Source organism: Antechinus flavipes, chromosome 2, assembly GCF_016432865.1.
Source record: "Antechinus flavipes isolate AdamAnt ecotype Samford, QLD, Australia chromosome 2, AdamAnt_v2, whole genome shotgun sequence".
NCBI lineage: Eukaryota > Metazoa > Chordata > Mammalia > Dasyuromorphia > Dasyuridae > Antechinus > Antechinus flavipes.
Window position 1 is genome coordinate 228203963 of NC_067399.1, and position 26136 is coordinate 228230098.

Consider the following 26136-nt stretch of genomic DNA (forward strand, 5'->3'; position numbering starts at 1 on the left):
ACCCCTCCCTTTTTCTCTTCCCCCACTCTGTTTCCTCCTCTTTTTTCCCCCTGTTTTCACCTTCCATAGCATAGTGTAGTAAGTAGAGAACTGGACTAGATATCAGGGATCTTTGGATATTAGTATTACCACAGACAACTGTTGTGTTCTGTGTGATTTTGGGAGTCATTGAGACTTTGAGCCTCAGTTTCTTTGTCTATAAAACTGAATAATAATAACACCTGCCCTATTGGGTTACTATGAATTTTAAAGAATTTCATATACCCTTACTATATACTATATACATGTTAAGCACTAGGGATATAAATAGAAAAGTCAAGTCAATCCCCACCTCTCATAGAGCTCACATTTTAATGGGGGAGATAATATATTTGAGAGGCTTCATATGCAACTCATATGATATATGTAAAGTCCTTATAAACTTTTAGGGCTGTATAAATATTAGTTATTATGTCAAATGAGGAGATTGGACTGGATAGTTTATGAGGCCATAGGGAGTGCCTTAGGTACAGTGTTGGACTTGATATTAGGATGACCTGAGTTTAAATCCTGCCTCAGACAAGCTGTTTCACAGGATCAAGATATGAGAGTGAAGATCCAGAGTTGCATTATGAAAATGGAAAAGTTCTCAACATTTCTGGTATCTATCCTCTTGTCTCCATTCATATAGATACTAACTATATTTGAGTTCCCCATCATCTCTTGCCTGAAATACTTCAGGAGCAACCTGGTTCTAGACTCTCACCTCTCCAATTCATCCTTCATCAGTTACCACTAGACTTTTCTTCAAGTACAGATATGAGTGCATCACTACCCTGCCTAAAAATCTTTGGTGGTTTCCTATTCCTCCTAGATAAAATACTAAAACCTTTTATAGTCTGACTTCAGACTACTTTCCCCAACTTCTTTTATATTAGTTTCTTCCATGCATTACCTATTCCAGCTAAACTATATAATGACATAATATTTTAAAAGCACTTATTACAGAGCTCAGCACAGAATAGGTGCTTAAAAATGTCAATTCCCTTCCTTTTCCCCTCAAACTGGCCTATTTACTGTTCCTCAAACTCATCATTCTATTTCCCACTACCATACTTTTGCAAGGTGATTCTACATGCCTAGAATATTCTCTCTCTTTAACTCTACCTCTTATAATCCTTAACTCTTTTTTCAATTATCTTTATATAATAATATTTTATTTTTTCCAATTACATATAAAAATAATTTTCAACATTCATTTTTGTAAGATTGTTATTTCCAATTTTTTTCTCCTTCCCTCTTTTACCTCTCCCTTCCCCAAGACATTAAGCGATCTGATAAAAGTTATACATGTACAATCATTTAAAATACATTTCCATGTGAGTCTTGTTATGAAAGAAAAATCAGAACAAAAAAGAAAAACTGGGAAAAAAACAAACAAACAGCAAAAGGTGAAGATAGTATTTTTTGTTCCTTATTCACTTTCCATAGTTCTTTCTCTGGATGCAGATGGCATTTTCCATCCCATTTCCATCTAATCCTATTAGAATTGTCTTGGATCATTATATAGCTAAGACTATCACAGCTGATCATTACATTATTATGTACAAGGTCTTTACCTCTTTTTAAGACTCATCTGAAGAACTACCACCTGAAGGGAGCCCTTCTTTATCCTCTCCCTGGTCTTAGTGTTTTCTCTTTCCTCAAAAGATCTTGTACTTACTTAGCTGTATAAAAGCCCTTCAGAAGAATATAATCTCCATTCAGGGATGTTTTTCATTTCCTTTTTGTATCTCCAGTGCCTGTTTAGCATGGTATCTTGTATACAATTAGCACTAAATAGATTCTTGTTGAGTTTAAGTGAATTAAAATAAATTAGAACCAAAGTTAGAACTGATTTTAGAAGTCACAGCCCATTTAACTCTCCTGAGTGGTATTGTCTGCAATTGTTTTCTTGGACCTATTGCAGTTTGTAAGGTTCTTACTTGTGGAAGGATCAGTTAGTGAGCAAACGCTTATTAAGCATCAGTTATGTGCCAGACACTTTGCCAAGCCCTAGGAAGAGGCATTTAGTTATAGGTAGACAATTTAAGAGAATTAAGTAATGATACTGACCATTAACTAGTTGTATAGTCCAGGCAAGTCACTTTATCTCTCTGGGAGGAGTTTTCCTCCTTTCAAAACTGAGGGTGGTAAACTTAATGATTATATTGAACAATTAGCATTCTTTGTGTAACATAGAGGCTAGAGCTCTGCACTTGAAGTCAAGAACTGGATTTGATGCTCATCTCACTTATTAGAGGTACAACTACAGACAAATTACTTAGCCTCTCTTCATTTGCAAACTGAAGATAATGCTAGAAACTGCTTCACAGGGTTATTGGGTGGCTCAAATGAGATAATGCATGTAAATTCTCTGAAAACTTTAAAATTCTATATAAATATCAGTTGTGAGTATCTTGTTGACAGCAGTGTGCCCTAAGCAAATGCTTGGTTGGTGCTTCAGGTGACACTTCAAACTTAGATCTTTTCCTCCTTTTTACAAACCCACAAAAGTAGCATTTCAGTCAACTAATTAGCTGATGATCTCTAAACTCCCTTCCAACTAGAAAGCTAGGATCCTTTGAATCATTAAGAGAGTGTAGTATATGAGTTGGCCATCAGGTGGTGATACAATCAAACTACCAGACAAATGGCTTTTTTAGATAAACTGATAGCTCCCCTCTCATAGCTGATTTTGTAGGGATTGCTGGCTTGCTAGATTTGAAACAATGCATGGGAAAAGAAAATTCATTATCTATTTTCAATGTCTGCCCAAGATAGATTTATAGATGTATGTATGTGTATATGTATAATTTATGCACATATTTATACTCATGTAAATACATGTAAAGTCTATGTATATACTATATATCCACACAGGCATGCATGTGTTTTTATTGCTATTGAGTTATTTTTATCATGTCTGACTCTTCATGACCCTATCTGGAGTTTTCTGGCTATAATACTGGAGTGCCATTTCCTTCTTCAGTTCATTTAACAGAAGAGGAAACAGGCAAACAAGGTTAAGTGACTTGCCAGGCTCATACAACTGGTAAGTTTTTGAAGTCAGATTTGAATTCATTAGGATGTCTTCCTTATCCAAATATGGTCCTCTATCCATTGCATCACCAGCTGTCTCATATATTTGCATATACGTATATATATGTAGGTATATATGTATACATATAGGCATAAAGTTGTTTGCACACATGTATATGTACACATACGTCTATATGTAATGCATATAATATTTCTAAATGTTTATATGTATGTATATCTAGCTCTGTCCATCTATTTTTCTAACATTCCACGCATGTGGGACTCCCTGGATATGGATAGGTTCTATAGGTTGTTTGGGCATTTGTTTGTCATAATCTGAACAACATCATTTTTCATGGACTTGGTTTTTCCTATATAGATGGTTAGGAAGGTTATGAACCTCCTTTAGGGCACTATAATATTTCAGAGCATAATGAAATGACACAATGTTATCTGTATGTATTTTATAAAATGGGGACAATAGACCTCATTGAAAGGATTGAAGGGAAATTTAGAACAAATAATATCTATCAAGTACTTTTTAAACCCCAAAGTGCTATATGTATGTCAGGTATTATTGAGGAAAATTAGCTACAGAAAATTTAAATTAAGGCAAGGAATAGACAAAGAATTAGATTCCTGATCTCCACCAAGGTATATTACTTTTCACTTCTAGTCAATATTCATTTAATATATTCATTCATTCATCAACACACACAAATGAGTTTTTGGGCAATGCATTGTACTACATTGTAGGGATACAAAAATGAATAAGAACTTTCCATAATGGAGCTCACAGTCTAGTAGGGGAAGTGACATAATAAAATTTGTAAAAATCAATGATAAAATACAGAACATGAGATGCAAAGTATTATTGGCAGTTAGATGGCATAGTAGATAGAGTGTTGGACTTTGGGCAGGAACGTGTGAGTTCAAATCTTTTCTTGGTCACTTACAGCTGTGTACTTTTTGAACTCAATTCAATAATTACTTACCTAGTAACTTCTATGTACTAGGCCTTGTTCTAAGTGCTTGAGTAATACCAAACAAGCTCTGTGCCCTCAAGGAATTTTCCTTCTACTGAGGGGATAGCAAAAGGTGTGCTGGTAAATATTTAATTATCAACTCTCCAAAAAAGCAAGATATACTTTTAAGTTTAATCTATATTATTAACCTTTTCTTCTGTAATTTTTCTTAAGTCTAGACAGTCAACAAAACAATAAATCAAGTCCTGATCTGTAGTAACATTGAAAATTTAACAATCTCATCATAGGAATTGGTTTGAACTGGCTGTCCAGCACATCTCTGGATATAGTATCATACAGTGAAGGACATGTATATATGTAAAATGTGCAAAATAATGTAAAGTAATTTCAAGAGAGAGAAAACAAGAACACTTAACAACTGGGAGCATCTGGAGAGATCTTATATAAGACTTGGTCCCTGAGCTATGTTTTGAAGGAAGCAAGAGATTCTTCCAGATAGAAGTGAATCAGGAGTTTATTCCAGTCAGTCAGTTATTAAGTTATTAATTAATAGTTATTAAGTACTTTCTTTGTGTCAGGTACTGTGCAAAGTTCTGGGAATACAAAGAAAAGAAAAAGACATCCTGCCCTCATGGAGTGTGAAGTCTAATGGAGCTATGTCCAATCAAGTTCTGTATAGGAAAAACTGGAGATAATTAATGGAAGGAAGACATTAGAATTAGGGAGGAACAGGTAGAAGGTGAGATTTTAACTGGGATTTGTAAGAAGCCAGGAGGATGAAATGAGGAAGGAGAGCATTCATGCATGGGGTATAGGTAATGAAAATGTTCCCAAAGCTGAGAGATGGACTATAATCAATTAGACATGAATTGGTAGTAATGCATAGTCACAGACCTAAGACATTGAATGTAAGACAGAGAAAACAACCTTAGAAGTCATTTAGTTCAGTCCCTTTAGTTTATAGATGAGGAGACTGAGGTCCAAGGAGATTGGTAACTTGCCTGTGTCAGAATCCAGATTTCCTCACTCCCAGATTTTCATCTTCTGCCATGATGATGGTGCCCAGTTCAGCTGAATTTGAAGTCACATTTGAAATCATTATGAATAGTCTTCCTTATCCAAACCTAGTGCTCTAGTACACTAGAGCATATCACCAGCTGTCCCATATATTTTTATATGTGTAAATGTGTGTGTGTGTGTGTGTGTGTGTGTGTGTATGTGTGTATAAAATAGGCTTCACTTTCATTTTGCCCTATTTCATTCACCATTTCTAATATTCTAAAAGGATGCCTTGGATATTTTATGAACTCAATTAATATTTGGCATTTTGACTTAAATCCATCGCAGGAATTTTCCAATGAATCCCTTTCTTTTCTTCCTTTCCATGTCATCTTTTCTTGCCTCCAAATTTCATCTTCTTTCTGTTCCCTCCCTTATGGACAATGGAAATAGACAATGAGGTTCTGTTCAAATCCTGGTTCTGCTGCCTTCAGCCCATGTGACATTGAATAAGCACCTAACCTCACTGGGGCTTCAGTTTCCTTTTCTGAAAAATGAGATCAGTGGATTAGATGGCCTCTCCTTTAGCCCTAAAATCTGTATTCTTGCCTTCTCTTCCTCAGTTCTTATTGTCCCTCTCATCTCTTCTCTAGGAGATCATCACCTCTATCCTGCTAAGTGGGCGGATTGGGCCCAACATCCAGCTGACTGAGTGCTATGGCCTGAGACTGAAACACATGAAATCCGATGAGATCCACTGGCTGCACCCTCAGCTGACGGTGGGTGAGGTGCAGGAGAAGTATGAGTGTCTACACGTCGAAGCTGAGTGGAGGTAGGAGAGAGAAGCAAGTCCTTAGGATAGACCTGGGCAGCTGGGTGGTGCCCTAGTGCACAGAGTGCTGGTCCTGGAGTCAGGGAGACTCCTTTTTGTGAGTTCTAATCTGGCCTCAGACCCTTATTAGCTGTATAAACATGAGCAAGTCACTTCACCCTGTTTATCTCAATTTCCTCATCTATAACATGAACCGGGAAAGGAAATGACAAACCATTTTCTCTGTATCTCTGCCCCCCAAAAAATCCAAATGGCATCATGTAGAGTTGGGAATGACTGAAAATGACAAAACAATAATAGAGTAGATAATGGACTCCCACTAGAGTTGGAGTGGACTGCCTGGAGGTCTAGGGCACATCCCCATACTTTTTCTGAGACTCTGAGATAATAGATGCACCACAGAAAGAGGATCTGCTTGGGAAGTCCTAATCCAGAAGTATTCTTCCTAGTCCATAGACATAACTTCAAAATCAGAAAGAGGCAGGGTGGTCCAATGGGTTTGGACCTGTGTTCAGATCCTGGCTCTGCCACTGATTTCCTCTGTAATCCTATGCAAATCACTCGACCAATCTGGACTTCACTTTCCCCATCTAGCAAGAGAAGGAATTTGCTTACATGGATTAATAATAGTTAGCATTTCAGACACATTAAGTGCATGACTCTGAATAAGTCACTTAAACTTGCTGAGTTTCAGTTTGTTCATTTGTAAAGTGGAGATGATAATACTAAAACATCTATCTCATGGAAGTGTTGCAAAGCTCAAATGAGGTGAAACATGAAAAGTTATTTGAAAATTTTAAATTACTTTATGTTGGTTATTATTATTATTTGAAGTGATCAAAAAGGCAATCACTATGTAATAGGGTAGTTGCTAAAGCAGAATATGGGACCCTATGTGATTCTCACCTTTTTTGCACCATCATTGGGTGATAAATCTAGCCCTAGAAGGGATCTTTAGTCTGATCTCCTCACTTGAAAGGTGAGGAGACTGAAGTCCAGAGACATGAATGATTTCCCTAAAGTCATTCAGGTAGCAAGTGGAAGAGTGGGCTATGAACCCAAATTCCTTTGATTCCAAATCCATAGTTCTTTTCACCATCCTATTTTGTCTTCATGGGAGGGAAAAGGCTTTGGTTAAGAGTTCAAAGAAAGCCCCGTACAGCCCAAGGAGGACCCTGAATGCCAGGCTGCTTGTTTGCCTCTGCCCCTCCTCTGCTGGCCCCTTTACCCTCTTCAGGCATTAGCTGCCTACCCCAGACCAGAGGTTCTGAATTTCCTGCCTCAGGTATGACCTGCAGATCCGCTACTTACCAGAGGACTTCATGGAGGCCCTGAAAGAAGACAGAACTACATTGCTTTACTTTTACCAGCAGGTGAGTCTTTTAAAACCCTGAATCTCATTTGTTCTTTCTTTGGGAGCAGGGGTAGAGGAGAGGACCCAATAAAAGCCAGCATTTACAGGGAGCCATTCCAGGCAACTCTGTAGGGGCATTCATTTCCTGGCCTTATTATCCAGATTCCCTACTCTGCCTAAGTTGGAATCCTAAAATGTTGGAACTGGCTCCCCAGGCAGCCTCTATGCTGTCATTTATCTATATCCCTAGTTTAACCCTTTATTCAAGGTTATTACTATCACTTTTGCTTTCCTGGGGAACTTTCTTGCTTGGAAGATTAAGCTCTTGAAGAAGAGAAAAGAGGTCCCAGGAAAGAGAGTTTCTTGTTTTAGGGTATATCACAAGGCAGTGGCAAAACCAAGATTGAATATTTTGCTCTCAATGAGGGTAAAGAGAAAGAAATTATGGGTTGGGGTCCATTTTCTATTTCCATATCTTTCCATTGGCTATTTTCCATGTTTGGAACACATTCCTTCTCTGCTTCTTAGAATCTTTTGTTTTCTTTAAAGCTCAGTTGAAGTGCCTCATCTTACATGAAGCCTTTCTTGATCTTCCCAGCTGCTAATGCTCTCAACACCTTATCATTAGTTTGCATTTATTTATGTATATATAGGCTGTCTCCTTTGATAGAATGTAAATTCCTTGATGATAGGGCTGTTTGTTTTTGTCTTGGTATACTAGTCAATACCTAGTATATTATATATATTAACATTTAACAAATGCTCATTGATTGATTGATGTCCATTTTTTTGCTCTACAGCTTCGGAATGACTATATGCAACGCTATGCAAGCAAGGTCAGTGAAGGCATGGCACTCCAACTGGGCTGTCTGGAGCTCAGGTATGTGACTTCTGTTCTCTTACTAGGGCATTATCTGGGTGACAGGCAGGTACCATGGACAGTGACTGCCCATCTCTTCTTGGTTTCCCTATATGTAGTTAATGTAGATTTTCCCCCAAAAGCCAAAGAAAGGAAACAGGAGAGAGGAGAAGTAGTAGAAAATCTGAGACTTGGGTACTAAGAGTTGGCTGCTTGATAGTACACATTGAATTGCTTTTCTGTGCACTCTCCCTGCCTCCCTCCTACATTTAGCTACAGTTTTTTTGTTTATTCCTTAGCACCTAGCCCTAAAGTGTCTTGCTTCCTACAATTAACCCGTCTTATCTACCCAATTTTCTAGCCTCAATTATAAACTATTCTGAGCAGGGCAATTCCACTCTGGTGGAATAGATAGATCCCTGTCCTGGGGCAGGGGAAAAGGGCAGAAGACCATTAAGTGCTTCAGAGACCTTGGGCAGGTAATTTTACTTCTCTGAATCTTAGTATTCTCACCTTCACAATGGAAAGGGTTGGACTAGATGAATTCTCTGATCTCATCTCTGATATTCTATTCTTAGCTGTTCATTCACTGACTGAATGACTCTCCATTCAGTAGTCCTCCTTTGTCTTCACACCCAATTGTGTCTAGACATTATCCTGCATGGTGACAGAGACAGAACAACATTGTTACTTAGCTACATTTCCAAGTTAGTACATACCTTATTCAAGGTTACCTCAGCCTGCTGCAAAGAGAGAGAGTCAGAGGATGGGGGTGGCATTGGAAAGCTACTCAGCTCTCTGGCCATTTTAAATTTGGGGGAGATTCTTGGGAATCCTTACTATCCTACTGACTTGGAGGGTCTGTAGAGAATTCTGGCTTTTGTTCTATAAAACGGAGTGCAGGATGCCTAAAGATGGCCATGAGAGTAGAGCAGGAAGAGACCTTAAAGTCTCTCTCCTTTTTTATCCTCTTATTTTACTGATAAGGAAATTAAAATCCGATAATGTTAAGTGCTTTGCTTAAAGATGCACAGGTCATAAGTGGTAGAGCTAGATTTCAAATTATATCTTATGACTTCAGATCCAAGATTTTCAATTCCATACTGGTAGATGATTTGAACTTTCCAGAAATCCCCAGAGAGGGATGAATGTTGGGGAGAGTAGAGGATCCCCTCAATTGTTCCAGCATGCCAGAAGGGATTGCTGGCTTTGTGCCCAAAAGAATATAGGATAGAGGACATTTGTCTTTTAAGGATGGTATGTTTGGCCTTCCCCATCATTTCTCCCAGAATATCTTCAGTATGGTAGCCATTCAGCTAACCAGCCATAAAGCAGTACAATCAGTAAGTCAGCTCCTTTTCCACAGATCTGAGGATACAGACTCTCCCAAATTACCAATGATCTCTTAATTTTTCTATCTAATGGATGGTATTAATCCTCCTTGATCTCTTCGCCAATTTGACTTTATTACTATCTTCTCCTCCAGCATGCTCTTTCCTTTCTAGAGTTTTGTGATCCACCCCTGTTGTTCCTCCTACCTGTCTACCTGTGTAACTGTTCCTCAACAGGGTCCTTTGCTTGATCTTCTTCCATATCATGCCCTCATTAATGATGGGTGACCCTTGAGTTTTCAATCTAACTCATCTTCTCTTTTCTCTTCATTCTTTTTCACTTGCTGGTCTCCTCAGATCCTATGGATTCTATTATCATCTCTATGCAAATTACTTCCAGATCTATACTTCCAGTCCTAGTCTTTCTATTAAATTCAATTAATTTCTGCATTCCAAACTGCCTATTTGGATATTTGAACTGGATATCTCAAACTCAACAAGTCCAAACCAGAATTCTGTGTCTTTTGTTGCTGTACCTGTTCCCTCCCCCATCCATCGCCTTCTAAAATGTATTACTAAGAAGACTACTAGCATCCTCCCAATCAGTCTCTAAACACTCTACTCCCCAGCTACACTGGCCATACTGTCCAAGCCTTTGTGTTACAGTGTTCCCCTTCCTGCCTCCATACCTTTGCATTGACTGTCCCTATATCTGAACTGCTCCCCCTCCTCATTTCTGCCTTTTATCTATGTCTTCTTGCAAAACTTAACTCTAATACCATTTTCCTCACCCATTTCTCCTGCCCAATTGTTAATGGCTTTCTTTTCTATATACTTTGCATATTATATATGTACATATTATCTTTTCTTTTAGGATGCAAACTCCTGAAGTGCAGGAACTTTTTTTTTTTTTTTTTGACTTTGTTTTCCCAGCCCTTAGCATAATGCCTTATGATATAGTAAACTTAATAAATGCTTATTTTTTCATTGGTTGAGATCAAGCCTATAACTCTTGCCTCTATCTCCATTACTTGAAAAGTTTACAATAACCCAACAGCCACTGCATTATAAGTATTTTTTGTCCTGGAATGAATGAAACATGCTATTAACTACCTTAATGGGTTATGTTACATTAGAAGTAGACTATATAGGTTCAGATGTCTTCTCTGCCCCTTATTATTCATATAATCTTGAGAGAGTTTTTTTTAATATTTCTGGACTTCTGTTTTTGCATTTGTAAAAAAAGGGGGTTTGGTTAGGCAGCCTTTAAAGCCTCTTCTAATTTTGAAGTCTATAATCCTATATAAAATCTTTTTTTTTCAGGAGAGATTAAGCTAATTTATATTAGCCTTTGCTTGGTTAATTATGAACCATTTGTGTTAGGTGCTGGGGTAGATGAGAGGGATTGTTGACAGGGCAGCTAGGTGATGCAGTGGTTAGAGCACCAGACTTGGATCAGGAAGACCTGAGTTCAGATCCAGTCTCAGATACTTATTAGTTGTGTGAATCTGGGTAAGTCACTTAACCCTGTTTGCCTCAGTTTCTTCAAAATGAGCTAGAGAAGTAAATTGTAATCTACTTCAGCATATTTGCTAAGACGATCCTAAATGGGATCACAAAGAATCAGTTAAGACTGAAACAACTGAACAGAAATAACAATAACCACAAATATTGACTGTATTTAATTAGCTCATCAGCTATGAAATTACCTACCCCTTTTTCTTTTCAAGTAAAATTTCAATTGCTGGTCTTAAAAAAGTATATATATGTGTATGTATGTATGCATACATACATTTGTGATTATTGCATATAATTTGTCTTCATGTCCCTCTCTCTTTCTTCTCCCTGCCCACAAGTTAGTAATTGAAACTGGAAGTATCCACAAAACTAAATTCTCCATTTTCTAATCATTAGATTGACTTTGTCCAAGTTTTAAAATATAATTTAAACATTAAATAAAGTGAATAAACAAAATAATAAACTCATTAGAAAGTACTCAAAGGATGTGTTGATTTAGAGACCTTTACAGCAATGACTAATCAGTTCCTATTTCCAGAGTGATTAGTTTTACTTGGATCAGATCAGAGATAAATTTACACTTTTATTATTATATGTGACTTTTTCTCTATTGAGATTTGATTGATTTTAGGTGATTCTCCAGATATGTGTATGAGTGGGTAGGGTATGGTGTGCTTCTTCAAATAAACAAATATGAGGAAACTCAAAGGAGTCATTGGGATGTGATAGAGTTTAAAAAGAAGATAGAGGTTTTGCAGGGGTCAATATTGGAAACATTACCCATGCATATGCTTTGTAAATAAAAAGCTTTAATGAAAAAAAAATAAAAAGAAGATAGAGTTTGGAATCAGAAAGACCTGGTTTCATATCACAGATCTTTTAGTTTCTTGATTTATGACCTTAAGTTAAAATTCCCTGTGCCTGAGTTTTCTCCTTTTTAGAATTAGAGTTGGATGATGATCTTTGAGGTTTCTTTTAGCTCAAGATCCTATGATTCTATTATGAAACTTTAAAAAGAAGCTCAGTTTTGACAATTCAAAATGCATTTAGATGATTAGAGAGAGGGGAAAGGGAAAAATGAAGAGAGTAAAATACTTTATATAAACCTATACTGAAAATTTTAAAACAAACAAATCCCCAGAAATAGCATGGGAGGGTGCTTGGGTTAAAATAGGTTCACAACAAATATTTCTCATTCATTCTTTCATCCTATAAATATATGAAATATTACTTTAAAATTTTATCTTAAGAGTATTTTATTTTTCAAAATACATGTAAAGATAGTTTTCAAAATTCACTTTTGCAAAACTTTGAGTTCCAAATTTTTCTCCTTCTCCCCCTCCTCAAGAGAGCAAGCAGTCCGATGTAAATTAAACATGTGCAATTCTTCTAATTGTCATTCTGCCAGAAAAATCACATAGAAATGGAAAAAACAAGAGGAAGATCCCCCCCAAAAAAGCAACAACAAAACGTGAAAATACTATGCTTTGATCTATTTTCAATCTCTGTAGTTCTTTTTCTGGATGTGGATGGCACTTTTTATCCCTAGTCTATTGGAATTGCTTTGAATCATTTCATTGTTGAAAAGAGCCAAATCCACCACAGTTGATCATCACAAAATCTTGTTGTTACCTTGTACAATGTTCTCTTCACTTCATTTATTATCAGTTCATGCAAGTCTTTCTAATCTTTTCTGAAATCAGCCTACTTGTCATTTCTTATAGAACATTAATATTTCGCTACATTCATATACCAGAACTTATTTAGCCATTTTCCAACTGATGAGTATCCACTTAGTTTCCAGTTCCTTGCCACTACAAAAAGGGCTGCTACAAATCTTTTTTCCCCCTCTTTTATAATCTCTTTGGGATACAGACATAAATGGCATATTTCAATGAAAGAATTTAATGGAGGAAGAATGGGTAATCAACAGTATATGTTATTCAAGTATTACCCTGACTAGAGAAAATGGTCCATGGATTTGACTGCCAAATAGCTAGGGAACAGTCTCAGAAAAACTTTCACCTCAGAAGAAGGCCAGAGCAAGTTTGTACTCTGATTTGAATAGTGATTGATGACAAATAGAGATCAGGAAGAAGGAAGCAATTTAGGTCAAATTATATCTCTTATTAGTTTCATGCCTTAATTACATTCATAGTTTTATGGCTATTTTTAAGATAGCATATTTTTAATAGAAAAAATATAATTGAGCATTTTATTGTGATCTTTTTTTCTCTGTTATTAATATTTGAGAATGGTATAACTAGTGGGTCTATGCCCATCCCCAAGTTCCCATCAGTCATTGTCTTCCTCTGCTCTGCTTTTCCCCAGCCTTCACCCATTAGATGTTTTTATCTAGGTGAAATCTAGTTGAAATGAACATCAAAAGCTGTCTTTAAGAGATCAAAAAGTCATTAATGTTATAGACAGAGTGGCTTGAGGTGGTGGGGTGGGGAGAGAGAAAAGGGCAAGTTCGTAAGAGTCTTTCTATTTTGGTCTTTTCTCCATTTTCCATTGTTGTTCAGTTGATTCAGTCATACCTTGCTCTTTATGACCCCATTTGGGATTTTTTTGGTAGAAATATTGCAATGGCTTGCCACTTCCTTCTCCAAGTTCATTTTATAGATGAAGAAACTGAGACAAATAGTATAAAGTAACTTGCCCAGAATCATATAGTTACTGAGTATCTGAAGCTAGATTTGAACTCAGATCTTATTGACTTCATCATGGAGCCATCTAGCTGTCTTTCAGTCTCTGTTATTCTCTATTTCATTCTCTCTTCTGATTCTGCCATTTTCCCCCCATTTAAATACAATAGTAGAAGCAACTGGAAATGTTTAGTCTGGAGAAGAGAAGCTGTAGGGAGGTCATGGCATTGTCATGGCATGGCATTGAAGGGCTATCCTATAGAAGAGGGATATGTTCCATACTATTTGGTTCCATGAGGCAAGCAGACCAATGGGAAACTTGTTTTGGCCCAATATAACAAAGACCTTTCTAATGGTTGGGGTTGTCTGAAAATAAGAAGGGCTCCTTTGTGCGGTAATGAGCACTTCATCAATGGAAATATTCAAGCAGAGGATGACTGCCAATTAGAGATATGAAAGAGGAAATTATTTGGGGGTAAGAGGTTGGACTCCAAAAGTTCCTTCTAATACTGAGTCCATGATGATTGTCATCTCAGACAAACTTCCTACTGTGGTTTCACTATTTCCCTTTTTTATGTGAATTTTTTTTATTGAATTACATGTGAATATAGCAAAAGAAGCTATGTGAGACTCATAGAAAAGCAGAGATTACTGGATATAACTGGGATTACAGGGATTGGCCTCTAAAATAAAGATTTTTAGGTGGAAATAGGGACAGCTACTTAGATGAGTTAATATGACCAGGAAAAGTCATGGTCATATCATCAGCTGCTGTTTCCTTGACTTCTCTCCACAGAAATGAACAGCCCTGCCCACGGGGATAATCCAATTTTGGTCCTAGGTCCTATCTAGAAGTCTTTAATATATTGGGGGCTGTATATAAGAAAGACCATGCCTAGGTGGGTATATGGTCTACGGCTCTCTCTAGCAATGTGAAAGTCTAAGTGTCCTCCCCCCACAGAAGGTAAAATCAGCTTTGAAGGGCAACTTTGAAGAGAATAAGAAACATCACAAGACATAAAGCCTAAGAGAGTTGAGAGGAAGAGAAAGAAAAAGAGATGGAATTTTACCTGCTTTTATCTTTACTTATATTTAGATTTTTATTCTGAATTTAACAAACACTAAATAAAATGGACATTTGAATACACTCATATATCAGAAGGAGATTGTATATGAAGCTATAAGTATCTATTATGTACAGCTTCCTTTTCTTTGTAAGTATTTAAGTTCAGCCTGTATTTTTCTTTTTTTTCTTTTCTTTTTTTTTTAAAGCTTTAATAAATTAAAAAAAAATTTTATTTAATAATTACTTTATATTGACAGAATCCATGCCAGGGTAATTTTTTTTTTTTTTTACAACATTATCCTTTGCACTCGTTTCTGTTCCGATTTTTTCCCCCTCCCTCCCTCCACCCCCTCCCCTAGATGGCAAGCAGTCCTTTATATGTTGGATATGTTGCAGTATATCCTAGATACAATATATGTTTGCAGAACCAAACAGTTCTCTTGTTGCATAGGGAGAATTGGATTCAGAAGGTATAAATAACCCAGGAAGAAAAACAAAAATTCAGATAGTTCACATTCGTTTCCCAGTGTTCTTTCTTTGGGTGTAGCTGCTTTTGTCCGTCATTTATCAATTGAAACTCAGTTAGGTCTCTTTGTCAAAGTAATCCACTTCCATCAAAATATGTCCTCATACAATATCTTTGTTGAAGTGTATAATGATCTCCTGGTTCTGCTCATTTCACTTAGCATCAGTTCATGTAAGTCTCGCCAGTCCTCTCTGTATTCATCCTGCTGGTCATTTCTTACAGAACAATAATATTCCATAACATTCATATACCACAATTTACCCAGCCATTCTCCAATTGATGGGCATCCATTCATTTTCCAGTTTCTAGCCACTACAAATAGGGCTGCTACAAACATTTTGGCACATATAGGTCCCTTTCCCTTCTTTAGTATTTCTTTGGGATATAAGCCCAATAGAAACACTGCTGGATCAAAGGGTATGCACAATTTGATAATTTTTTGGGCATAATTCCAGATTGCTCTCCAGAATGGTTGGATTCGTTCACAACTCCACCAAAAATGCATTAGTGTCCCAGTTTTCCCGCATCCCCTCCAACATTCATCATTATTTTTTCCTGTCATCTTAGTCAATCTGACAGATGTGTCAGCCTGTATTTTTCAAAGCTATCCTTTTTGTCTTTGTTTCTTTCTAGCTTTTTTTTCTTCTGTTTTTTGAAGTTAAAAAAAAAGACCTGCAATCCTCCTTTTTTTCTTTGCTCCCTTCTTTCTATTGCTATCTCTTACCTCCTGCCACCCACCTTGAGAAAAAAAAAAAAGAAAAACAAAGTGCTTCTAAGAACTATTGATTTTATCAAGCAAAATAAATTCCTACATTGGTTACATATGAATATATTTACCTGCTTCTCCTTGGTGAAAGGAAGAAGAAAAAAGTGTGTGTGTGTGTGTGTAATCTCAATTCTTTATTCATATCAAATGACAAAAAAAATGCCTTTTCCTCCCCTGCCAAATTCCTCCTAGAGTTACTATCTATACATCTAGTAACAAAAAGTAGGGGTCTTGCACCCTGGACTTAGAGGCAAAGGTAGTTTTAGGAATGGTCGTGGGGAGGGTTTTTTTGGAGCTCTGTAACTATTTATTCAGGGTTTCCCCAGGTGCTTGGGATCCCACTAAGCCAATGTATATAACTACAAATAATTTAATTACTGTGCTCTGGTCTACTAGCCACTATCTATTCTATTTTTGACTCCTCTTTCTTTACAGGAGATTCTTTAAAGATATGCCCCACAATGCCCTTGACAAAAAGTCCAACTTTGAGCTCTTGGAGTAAGTATCTACAATGCTTCCCTACTGTTCCCATTTTGTCTCTTCATTTCCTTTCTTCCCTTCTACTATTCCCTGATCCATAACTTTTATTCCATTTCATTGAATTAAATTGGGAGATCTAATCATTTTTGGACTAATTGGGACCTTAGTCCAACCCTTCCTATTTATTTCTAATTGGACAAGAAGCTTTGGGTTTGAGAGGAGTTGCCATTGGTTGATTTTTCTTCTAGGAAGGAGGTGGGGCTGGACCTGTTTTTCCCAAGGCAGATGCAGGAGAATCTGAAGGTGAGGAGGAGAAGAAAGGAGTTGTCAGGGGAAAGGAAAGTTGGAGGGGGCATTTGGGGGCAGAGTGGTCCATAGAAAAAAGAAAATTTTCTCAGCTATAATTTTATGTGATGTCATATGTTTAAATTTGTAGAGAAGGGGTAATAAGACATATGTGATGGGGAAGGGCCACAGGAAATTCTGTCATATACCATTTAAGGTGTAGCAGTTGGAGCTCCCTCTATACTATGTTCTTCTCCATAAGATCATAGAAGGAGGGTGGGAATTCAACAATTCCAGTGAAGCCTTGAGAATTTTTCTATAATAGACAAGCATCCTCTCTGCCCATGTTTATGCTATGGTCCTTCTTTTATCTGGCCTATAGGTAGGTAGCCTAAGGGGTAGGGTGGGGATCATGAGGAACAGAGTTACAATAGGGTCCACCTCCCCACCTCCAACTCTTATGTTTCTTCTCCTCTACAGCCCAAACAGTTCAGAAAAATGATCCAGCAAACTTTTCAGCAGTACGCCTCACTGAAGGAAGAGGAATGTGTCAGGAAATTTTTTAACACACTTGCTGGATTTGCCAACATTGACCAGGAGACCTATCGCTGTGAACTCATAGTAATGCCTTCTCCAACTTTCTTCAACCTCTCTAAGTTCTAGATTTCATGTTTCTCAGAGTCTGGACCCAATGAGGCCAGCAGAGAGAAAAACAAACCAACAACCAGCTTTGGGTGTTCTTGAGGGTCAGGGCATCCAGATGAAGTGTATCTACCAAAGTAGGCTATAATTATTTCCATTGTAAAATGAGGTTATATGATGTTTTATCTGATTAATTCAGGGGACTTTTCAATCTTTCTGTCTTTTCAAGTCTCTTATGATATTTATGATTTTCTCTATTGTTTTTTATTTGGTGGTAGTGTTGGTGATGGTGGAGTGTGTGTGTGTGTGTGTGTGTGTATAGAGATGGGATGGGGTCTCTTGAGGATAGAAATCTAACAGCTCAAGAAAAACAAGATGAACATTGAAGATCTAAGAAATCTTTGTTCCCCATTCTCTTATAATATATATAATAATATAATATATTCAATATCAAGTATTATTGAGCATCGACTATATGTCATGTAGAAAGCTGGGTGAGGGGAATATAAAGAAAAAAATTCCTACATTTAAGGAATTTATATTCTAAGCCAATCGAGGAATTGAATTTAACTTAATTCAATAAGTTTTTCTTAAGGACTTGCTTTGTGTCAACATTGGGAGTACAAAGACAAAACAAAATCAATGGCTGACCCATTTAAGAAAGTTTTCTTCTTGTCCTATTGGAGGCTTATTCTTAAAGTATGTCTAGAAGGAATTGAATACAATGATTCATTCTCTATTTTCTTTCCAGCAAGGGTGGAATATTACTGTAGACCTGGTCATTGGACCCAAGGGCATCCGTCAGCTGACAAGTCAAGATGCAAAGGTAGGCTAATAAGGCACATGTGATAAGGGAGGCCACAACAAAGTCTGTCATATACCATTTATGGAGTAGCAGTCAGAACTCCCTCTATATTATTTCCTTCTCTACAAGAACATAGAAGGAGGGTGGGAATTCAACAGACATTTAATAAATACTGACTATTATGTGTCAGACATTGTGTTAGGACTTAGGATACAAAAACAGATAAAAAGAACCTAACACCACTTGAAAACAGCATATACAAAGATAATTTAATACCAGATGTTTATAAAATAGTTTCTGAAGGAAGGACATATGTCTAATATGATGGACAATTTCTTTTTTTGTATGATTTTTGATTGATTGATTTTTAATACACATTGCTTTATGAATCATGTTGGAAGAGGAAAATCAGAACATAAGGGTAAAACCAGGGGAGAGGGGGAAAAAACAGAAAAAACTAATGAATATAGCATGTGTTGAGTTACATTCAATTTCCATAGTTCTTTTTCTGGATGCAGATGGTATTTTCTGTCCAAAATCTATTGGGATTGCTTTGGATCATTGAACTACTGAGAAGAACCAAGTCTTTCATAGTTGATAATTGCACATTCTTGCTGTTACTGTATACAATGTATTCCTGGTTCTACTTGTTTAGCTCAGCATTAGTTCATGTAAATTTTTCCAGGCCTTTCTAAAATCAGCTTGTTCATCATTTATTATAAAACAATAACATTCCATTATCTTCATATACCACAACTTATTCAACCATTCTCCAATTGATGGGTCATGTACTTATCTTCCAATTCTTGGATACCACAAAAAGAGGAGCAACAAACATTTTTGCACGTGTGGGTCCTTTTCCCTCCTTTATTATTTCCTTGGAATACAGACCCAGGAGTGACACTGCTGGGTCAAAGAGTACATACAATTTTATAGCCATTGGGGCATAGTTGCAGATTGCTCCAGAATGGTTGGATCATTTCACCACTCCACCAACAATGGACAACAAATTGGAAAATTTCTTAATAATAGAACAGGATTCTAGATGGCAAAATGGAAAAGGGAGGGCAGAACAGAGATATGCTACAAGGAGGATAGATAAGATAGAAGAATATGAAGGAAGATATGGTATAAAGAAATAAGGGATATTGAAGAATCATCAGGAGATGGTCATGAGAAAAGTTTAATTCACTTCAGTCCAGGTAGCATTTTTGAGCACCTTCTATGTGTCAGGCACTCTGCTCAATGCTAGGATATAGAAACAAAACATTGTCTGTGAGAGCATCCCAGAAGGAGAACTCTCCTGTTTCCTACTTGATGAGTCACCCCCACACACCTCTCCCCCATGTCAAATATTCTAATTAGGCCTGATCTTTGAGTTCTAAGTAGTCAATAAAATCTAGATGTTGTATTCCCATTTATTCCCTGTAGCCCACCTGCCTGGCAGAGTTCAAGCAGATAAAGTCCATTAAGTGTACACCGGTGGAAGAAGGACAAGCACTACTCCAGTTGGGGATTGAAGGAGCACCTCAGGTGAGATCATCATTGTGGAGCAACTCCCCTATGAAATCATGTCTCATTTACTCATATATTCCATATCTGCCTACGTATATCCATATTGTCCCCCCCCCCATTGTAATGGGAGCTCCTTGAAGGCAGAGGGAGTTTTTTCCCTTTTTTGGGTTCAAACCCAATTCTTCCTGACTTTAAGTCCCGTATTCTAGCCATGATGCTATATTACTCTTCAATTTCCCACTGTCAGTTAAGGCAGGATTGTTTAGTAGATAGGTCTCTGGAGTTGCAGTCAGGAAAATGTGGGTTCAAATTCTTTGCAGTCAGGAAAACGTGGGTTCAAATTCTGTGTCTAATACTTACTAGCTACACAAGCCCAGGCTAGTCACTAATATCTTCAAGCCTCACTTTCCTCACCTATAAAATAAGGAATGATAATAATAATAATAATAATAACCTCTTACATATTTGTTATAACAGTCAGATGAGGTATGTAAAACTCTTCTCGAAGGGTTGCTCTTTTATTTACTAGCTTGCTACCTACTTAAGAGGGAAAACAAGTCATTAATGCCTTCAAGCCTCAGTTTCCTCACCTATAAAATGGATAATAATAATAATAAAATACCTATTTAAAAAAATTCTTTTAAGAACCAGATGAGATCATTTATATAAAGTTCTTAGGTTGGTGGTCGCAAATTCAAGGTTGGAATATGGTGAGATTGAGCCTGAGACAATGAGGCAGAAGACTCTTCCTCCAAAAAAAATCCAAAATGGTTTAACAAGGCAAAAGCAGCATGTATATATATATATATATGTACATATATATATATATATACACACACACACACACATAAATGTATGTGTATATGTATGTGTATAATATATATGTATACACTTAACAAGGTTCCATAATGCATTGATGAATGCTGATCACCCTATATCCCCAATTCCCCAAGAGTAGCTGCAGGCTAGTAGCAATAGTAGCTTTCAGGGAGGAACCTTGAGAGGGAGGAGTCATACCCAATTCTCAGTGCTGGCTTATATGTGGTTCATCATGTCACTAGTGGTGGCCCTTAGCTTATTTAGCCAGATAGTGAAGCAGGTAGGGCTTTCTTTGCTTGCTCCCACGTTAGATAATCATGACCAGGGGCTGCACAGGTACACTGAATTTCTAACTGTACCAAATGGCCTAGTTAGCCCCTCAGGGCCCATGGTCTAGGGAAAACCTATGTGATCCAACACAAAAGTCCTTTGCAAACTTTAATAATAGTAATAATAACTAAATAACAATAGCCAACATTTATGTAGCATTTTAAGGTTTGTGAAAGACTTAACTTGCTTTTTTCATTTGGTCTCCATTGATCTTTTTAAGCTAAGTCCTAATATCATCATCCCTAATTTATAGATAAGAAAATTGAGACTGAAAGATGAAGTGATTTGCCAAGGGTTACATAGCTAGTAAGTGTTTGAGATAGGATTTGAACTCTCTACTGGCACTCTACTCATGGTACCTAGCAATCTAAATTAAATCTGAGCTGTTGTCATTATTGAGAAACGAGAATCCAGTTCAACAGCAGTTCAGTTTGTGAAGGGATAAGGAGTACAATGTTTCAGGAGGTAGGAATTTATATAGAAGATTTTATATCAGAGTTTGTGAAGGTAAACAGGATTTAAAGCTAGCAATAACAGGTGGTGAAGTAGACCAAGCATTGGACCTGGAGTTAGGAAGACCTGAATTTAAATGGGACCTCATATGCTCAATACTCTCATCATTCTGGACTAATCACTTAACTGCTGTCTGCCTCAGTTTCTCCAGCTATAAAATGGGAATCATCATAATAGTTGTTATAAGGATCAAATGAATTACTGTTTGTAAAATGCTTTGCAAACTTCAAAGAGTTATGTAAACATCATTTTATTATATATATTCCTTTATTAGGAAGCTGGTCAAAGAGATCGATCTCAAGAAGGTCTGAGAGGGGCAGCTAGTTGGCATAGGAGATAAAGCATTGATTCTGGATTTAGAGGGGCTTGAATTCAAATGTGACCTCAGATACTTACTAGCTGTGTGACCCTGGCAAGTCATTTTGATCCAGCTGCCTCCCCAAAAAAAGTAGTTCTGAGAAACAGATCTCAAGAACAGAGGAGTAACCTAGATGACATATCCAGAGACCCCGGGTTTCCCCCAGTTCTTGAATGGAAAGATTCTGATGGTAGTGCTGTATGGGCCCCACCATGGCTATACTAGGTACATTCATGGTCCGCATGAATCTTAGTCCTTCAGTCTTTCTCTTACAGTCCTTATCCATCAAAACCTCTTCCTTGGCTGAGGCTGAGAACATGGCTGATCTGATTGATGGCTATTGCCGGATACAGGGTGAACATAAGGGCTCTCTCATTGTTTGCTCCAAAAAAGGTGGGTATCTTTAAAATATTTTTTAAAAGGTAATTGTGTGAGGCGGGGGTGGGCAGCTAGATGGAGCACTGCATAGAATCCCTGAAGGACCGAGTTCAATCTGGCTTCAGACATTTAACACTAGCTGTGTGACCCTGGACAAGTCACTTAAACCCAATTGCCTTACACACACACACACACACACACACAGTAATTGGAATGGGGGTAGAAGTAGAACTGATAAATCCCCAAGACCAGGCCTGCAGGAAGCTAGTGGGACAATGGGAAGAGAAGCCTTATGGATTCATAGGCTCAGAGCTGGAGAGCTGGAGCTCATGGGCTATTTAGTCAAATCTCTTCATCTTTTTGGTTCCTCCCTCCCTGTCCCCCATGCCTGGAATGCTTACTCTTCTCACTTGTACTATTCCCTTCAAGAGTCTACTCAGATGCCATTTCTTAAAAGAAATATTTTCTGAAACCCCAGATTGTTAGTCCCAATTCTCCCAAAACAACTTTGTATTTATTCTGCTGATATTTTGGTAATATGTGTTGTTTCTCCCAACAGAATGTAAGCTCCATTGAGGGATAGAAATTATTTTATAACCCTATCATTTAGCAGGATTCTAAGTATATATAATAAATGTTCAATAGATACTTATTAAATTACATTGAATGTAAGACCTGAATGATAAACAGTGAGAAGAGAGTTTTATTTGGAGCCAGAGGACTTGAGTTTGAAATCCCAGCTCTTTTATTTAATACTTGTGTGATCTTGGAAAACTCACTTGGCCTGTCTCAATCTCAATTCCTTAACCACCAAGTGAGCTTGGCCTAGATGGCCACTGAGGTCTCTCCCAAATCTAACTCTGTGATCCCAATAATGGCTAGATCACCTTCTCCAACCTCAACATCCAATCCCTAGCCCATGATCAAAAGACTATATGAGAGTCAGAATATGAATCAATCCAGCTAATGGAAGAAAGCTCTAGGAGGAACAAATGACCATTCAGTATCCAGACTCCTTCTCTTTTCCCAATTTCACTTCCTTTTATCTCTTTCAGATGGTGAGAAGCGGAACAGCCTGCCTCAGATCCCTACCCTGTGAGTAGAGTGGGACAGTTCTGAGTGGCACCTGGGGTGGATCCTGTGTGAAAGGAGGAAGGACAAATAGAGACATCAACCTTTACAGATTTGCTGGTCTAGATCCTAACTCATTCATTTCTTACTAAGAAGTTCTCATGGCTTAATTGTTGACTGGGTCATTTTACAGGGTAGTTTGTTTTGTTCTACATCACCATACCTGGCAGTAGTAACTGAGAACATTGCCGGGGATTGAGGAAAGGTAGAAGAGGTGACCATTCTCCATGTTAGAAATAACCATGGTTTACTGTTGAAGGAGGGGTTGCCTATCACAAAGTGGATTATGGGTCAGATCATCAGAAAAGGAAACAAGGCTATAGAGGAGGGGGTTGTCATGCACTAGTGTGGTCTTCTCCAAAGGCCTAAACACAGATTAGCTTCTAATTCTGACTTTCTTGATGCTTCCCCTTCTACAGACACTTTGGAGAGAGGAGATCCCAGTTCTCAGAAAGCTGCAGCATTGGTAAGCTACATATATTAATCACCCTATCTCTTATCTCCCTGCCCTGTCTCTTTCAAAACCCTACCAAGGACTCCCTCAGAAAAGAAAGAAAGGCAGCTTTAAAATATCGTTGGCTCTGCCCCCAGCAACCATGATTCCAGTTAAAGGCCTTAATCCAAGGGGTTGCCTTCATTCTCTCACTGAGCTTTTGGTACCTTCCTGAGGCTAGTGAAGAGACAGAAGGCAGGGGCATCCTTCCACCTTCTGGTCCCACTTTAGGGACCAGTTCTGATGGTAGTAGGCAGGGAACGCTGGAAAGATTCAGGCCCAGGTAGGCAAAAGATCTAAGGAGCAACAATGTCCCTATTTTTCTACCCACACCCACCAGTTTTTCCTTTTTCTCTCAAAACCGCCTGCCTGCTCAATTGTTAGATAATGGAGAGAATTACCATGTAGACGTGTACCTGATCCTGCAAAAATATAGGGATATGACTCATGCCAGCTCCATTATTCCTGAGCTGTAGGGAATGAAACCACCCGCTGGATTCCTGGTTTCACGTTTGGGCACCTCTTAATAATGGGATGGGCCTTCTTTTTGTCCTTCCAGAGTCAGACATTTATGCAGAAATTCCTGATGATACCCTGCGGAGGTCTGGAGGTAGGCTCTGAGCAAAATTGCAAGTTTTTCTCTGCTTCCCCCCCCCAAATCCTCATTGTATAGCACAGTATTTGGTGCATAGTAGGTGCTTAATAAATATTTGCTGAATGAATGCTGAAAGCCATATTCAGTATCCAGGCCTTGGGCAAGCAGACAAGGTGATTGGAGTGTAATGAAGGGAACTCTCTTTCCTTTTTTCCCCATATTGAACACCAACAAATTGATGCATTCCAATTTAATCATTATTAATTTGAATAACATTAATGTTACGATTCATTCATTCAGCATGTATTGAACCTGATATTCTCATGGGTTCTATTGAAGGGATATTATAGAAGTAGATAACATATTCCAACCCTTCCAAAGGGAAAATTCTTTTAGAACTGAGAAAACAGGGAAGTCCAGATATATAGAAACTCAGAGCTGAAGAGATCTGAAGCAGATAAAATTGAACAATGGAAAGATACTGGCTTTGTGATCAAAGGGTAGAGGTTCAAATCCCACCTGTAAAACCTTGCATAAGTAACAAACTTTTTTAACCTCAATTTCCTCTTTTCTAAGCTAAGGAGGTTGGACTAAACTGTTCCTGAACTCTCTTCTAGCTCTTGATCTTTGAGCCTATTGCAGTCCATTTAGTTCAATTTTCTCATTTTCTAGACCGAAAAAAAAAACAACCTGAAGGTCAGAGAGAAAAAATTACTTGTTCAAGGGCATATAATCATTCAGTGAATGTCCTAGGTGGCTTGAAGTATCCAGAATTTTCCAAATTATTGTCCTTCCTCCAAGCCTCACTCCAGTGCTTCCATGCTTAGACTCCTAGGTTCTGGTCAGGGATACTGTGGCTGGGTGACTAAGGAAGCCTGGAGCCTTCAGGAAACTGCCACTGTGCATAACAGGGAGCTAGATTTGGAGTTCAGAAGACTTGGATTCAAATCCCAACTCAGATGCTGGACAAATCATTTAGCCACTCTGGGAATCATGTCCTTCATCTGTGAGATGCAAGTGCTGGTCTTAATGGCCACTAAGGTCCCTGCAAGCTCTAGATTTCTATTTTTAGTACTTTATTTTCTCAAAAATAGGTTACTGAGAAGAACCACTGTCATGCATTTACCCCTTTTTGGTTCTCATGGTTTTTTTCTGTCTTCAGGTCTTCAGTATGGTGTTGCACGGGAGGATGTGGTTCTGGGCCGCATCCTGGGGGAAGGCTTCTTTGGGGAGGTGTATGAAGGTGTCTACCAGAACCACGTAAGTACCAATTGCTCTGATTCTCTCATTTCCTTAACCACATGATCTGGGGCCCAAGCCATTACCATGTAAGGGGAAGCATTGATAAGTCATGAAGGGCTTGAATCTATACCTATTTGGTAGAAGAAGTAGTCCTGGAATGTTTGGGGTAATGGGGGTAATGAGAAAAAGAATTAACTTATCATTGCAATATAAAAGCCAAGAATAGAACTAAGTATATTTTGAAGGAAAGGAAAAGGAATGCTAAGTGGAAGAAACAAACTTTATTAGGCTCTTATTTTGTTCCAGGTACTGGGTTAGGCACTGGGAATACAAAGACAAAAGTAGACAGTCCCTCTTAAGGAGCTTTCATTCTAATAAGATAAGGTGGTAGTAGTTATCTGATCCCACATCCTAATTTTACAGATGAGGAAACTGAGGTTCAACTAGGTATATTAACTTGCCTAAGATTATATAGGTGCTAAGTGGCAGAGTTGGGATTTGAACCTATACTTTTTGAATGAGAGACAGGGTTTTTACCATTATATCATAATGTCCCATAAGGGTAATGGGGCAGCCCACTGAGCCCATAGCATTAGGGTTGGGAC

At 37.9% G+C, this 26136-nt stretch overlaps 1 protein-coding gene across 3 annotated transcripts in view; it reads left to right on the top strand.

Moving 5' to 3' along the window:
* Positions 1–26136, top strand: part of PTK2B (protein tyrosine kinase 2 beta) — a 167111-nt gene that overhangs the window by 112624 nt on the left and 28351 nt on the right. For 2 of the 3 annotated variants that reach the window (XM_051976381.1, XM_051976382.1), the window contains exons 4-16: positions 5699–5877; positions 7163–7250; positions 8032–8111; positions 16381–16443; positions 16674–16728; positions 17191–17331; positions 18104–18178; positions 19589–19690; positions 21968–22085; positions 23126–23165; positions 23621–23667; positions 24254–24304; positions 25452–25549. In XM_051976381.1, coding sequence (XP_051832341.1) covers positions 5699–5877; positions 7163–7250; positions 8032–8111; positions 16381–16443; positions 16674–16728; positions 17191–17331; positions 18104–18178; positions 19589–19690; positions 21968–22085; positions 23126–23165; positions 23621–23667; positions 24254–24304; positions 25452–25549 — 1137 coding nt within the window. Of the gene's footprint in view, positions 1–5698; positions 5878–7162; positions 7251–8031; positions 8112–16380; positions 16444–16673; positions 16729–17190; positions 17332–18103; positions 18179–19588; positions 19691–21967; positions 22086–23125; positions 23166–23620; positions 23668–24253; positions 24305–25451; positions 25550–26136 lie in introns of those variants that run through there. The other variant, XM_051976383.1, reaches the window with a different exon arrangement.